Source organism: Anneissia japonica, unplaced genomic scaffold, assembly GCF_011630105.1.
Source record: "Anneissia japonica isolate Jap-2015-1 unplaced genomic scaffold, ASM1163010v1 scaffold466_len1169948_cov191, whole genome shotgun sequence".
NCBI lineage: Eukaryota > Metazoa > Echinodermata > Crinoidea > Comatulida > Comatulidae > Anneissia > Anneissia japonica.
This window is the reverse complement of record NW_022689540.1, coordinates 1,152,134-1,153,315: the sequence shown is the minus strand read 5'-3', so window position 1 is coordinate 1,153,315 and position 1,182 is coordinate 1,152,134. Positions and strand designations below refer to the sequence as shown.

At 34.3% G+C, this 1,182-nt stretch overlaps 1 protein-coding gene across 1 annotated transcript in view; it reads left to right on the top strand.

Annotated features, from left to right (window-relative positions):
* Nucleotides 1-454, top strand: part of LOC117125560 — a 14,688-nt gene extending 14,234 nt beyond the window's left edge. The window contains exon 8 of the mRNA XM_033272092.1: nucleotides 80-454. Coding sequence (XP_033127983.1) covers nucleotides 80-454 — 375 coding nt within the window. The remainder of the gene's footprint in view (nucleotides 1-79) is intronic.
* The last annotated feature ends 728 nt before the right edge of the window (nucleotides 455-1,182 follow it).

The following is a 1,182-nucleotide window of genomic DNA, read 5'->3' as shown; positions in this document are numbered from 1 at the left end:
ACACAGAGAATACTGTATACTATGTACTATAATTCAAATTAAACAGGATCGATCATTTTATTTGTTGCATTTTTTTCAGAATATGGACACGATGGCAATGGAAAGTATACACCCAATAGGAATTGAAGTTGACTTATTAGCATGCAGAAGAATATATGGTCCAATGGATAGTTACGATCTCCCTGAGGACGTCTGCTACAAACTTTGCATAGAACTTGACAGCAAAGAAGCTAATCTTCGTGACTGGAGGGGTTTAGCTGAACAGCTCCATTTGGATAGCAGAGTAATTGAAAACATTGACAGAACTATGAAATGTCCAACCAGCTGTCTGTTAAATATTCTCAGTATCATTTCAGCCCCTGGAGAGTTTTGCAAGAACCTCGGCGAGAAGCTAAAAGCAGCAAAACTAGAATTAGCCTATGCAAAAATTAAGCCATATATAAAATCGCAATAAAATACAAGAAAGAATTCAAATGCTTGGCAGATTTAAAATTTTCACAACATTAAAACATACTAAAATTAGGACCTTCCAAAAACAAAATTCCGAAATGTCATATCATATCTCTGGTGTACATATGGAACCAATGTTCGAAGCTTTGTTCATTCAATTCGATAACATTATTACTTTTTTTAGAAACTCATTTAAAAAACCTATCACTAAATAATATTTTTAATCTTTTCTTTGAAAGTTTCAGATTTTGTTGTTTTGCGTTGTTTTCAGCTATTCCGACCCTCTTATTGCTATTAATCTAGTGTCAGTTGTAGTGGTAGTAAAGTGTATGAGTAAATAAACCAATTTTACTACTCACCCGCTACACTAATCAGAATATTTCGGTTTATCTATCCTGTCGGGGCCTAAGACGGGTCCCTTATAAGTTATGATGTTTATTTAGCATGCTGTTTCTCCGTTTGTTTGTCTGTTTTAGGAGTTTTCCATCGAAATTCGAGCCTCAGTGCCGTTAATTTCAGTTAAGCGTTGTATTTATATTGCAGCAAGCTTCAACCTGGTGAGCACCAGCTAAAAGTTGGCAATAGAGTTATGATTTAGAAGAGAAAGAAACAGTGTTTAAAAATAATTTATAGTAAACATGATTGATTTAAGTTGTTGCATAGCACTGTGATTACATTTTGAACAGTTAGTAGCTCCTTCTGTGTGAAACAGGCTTATGAAAGTCTGAAGAT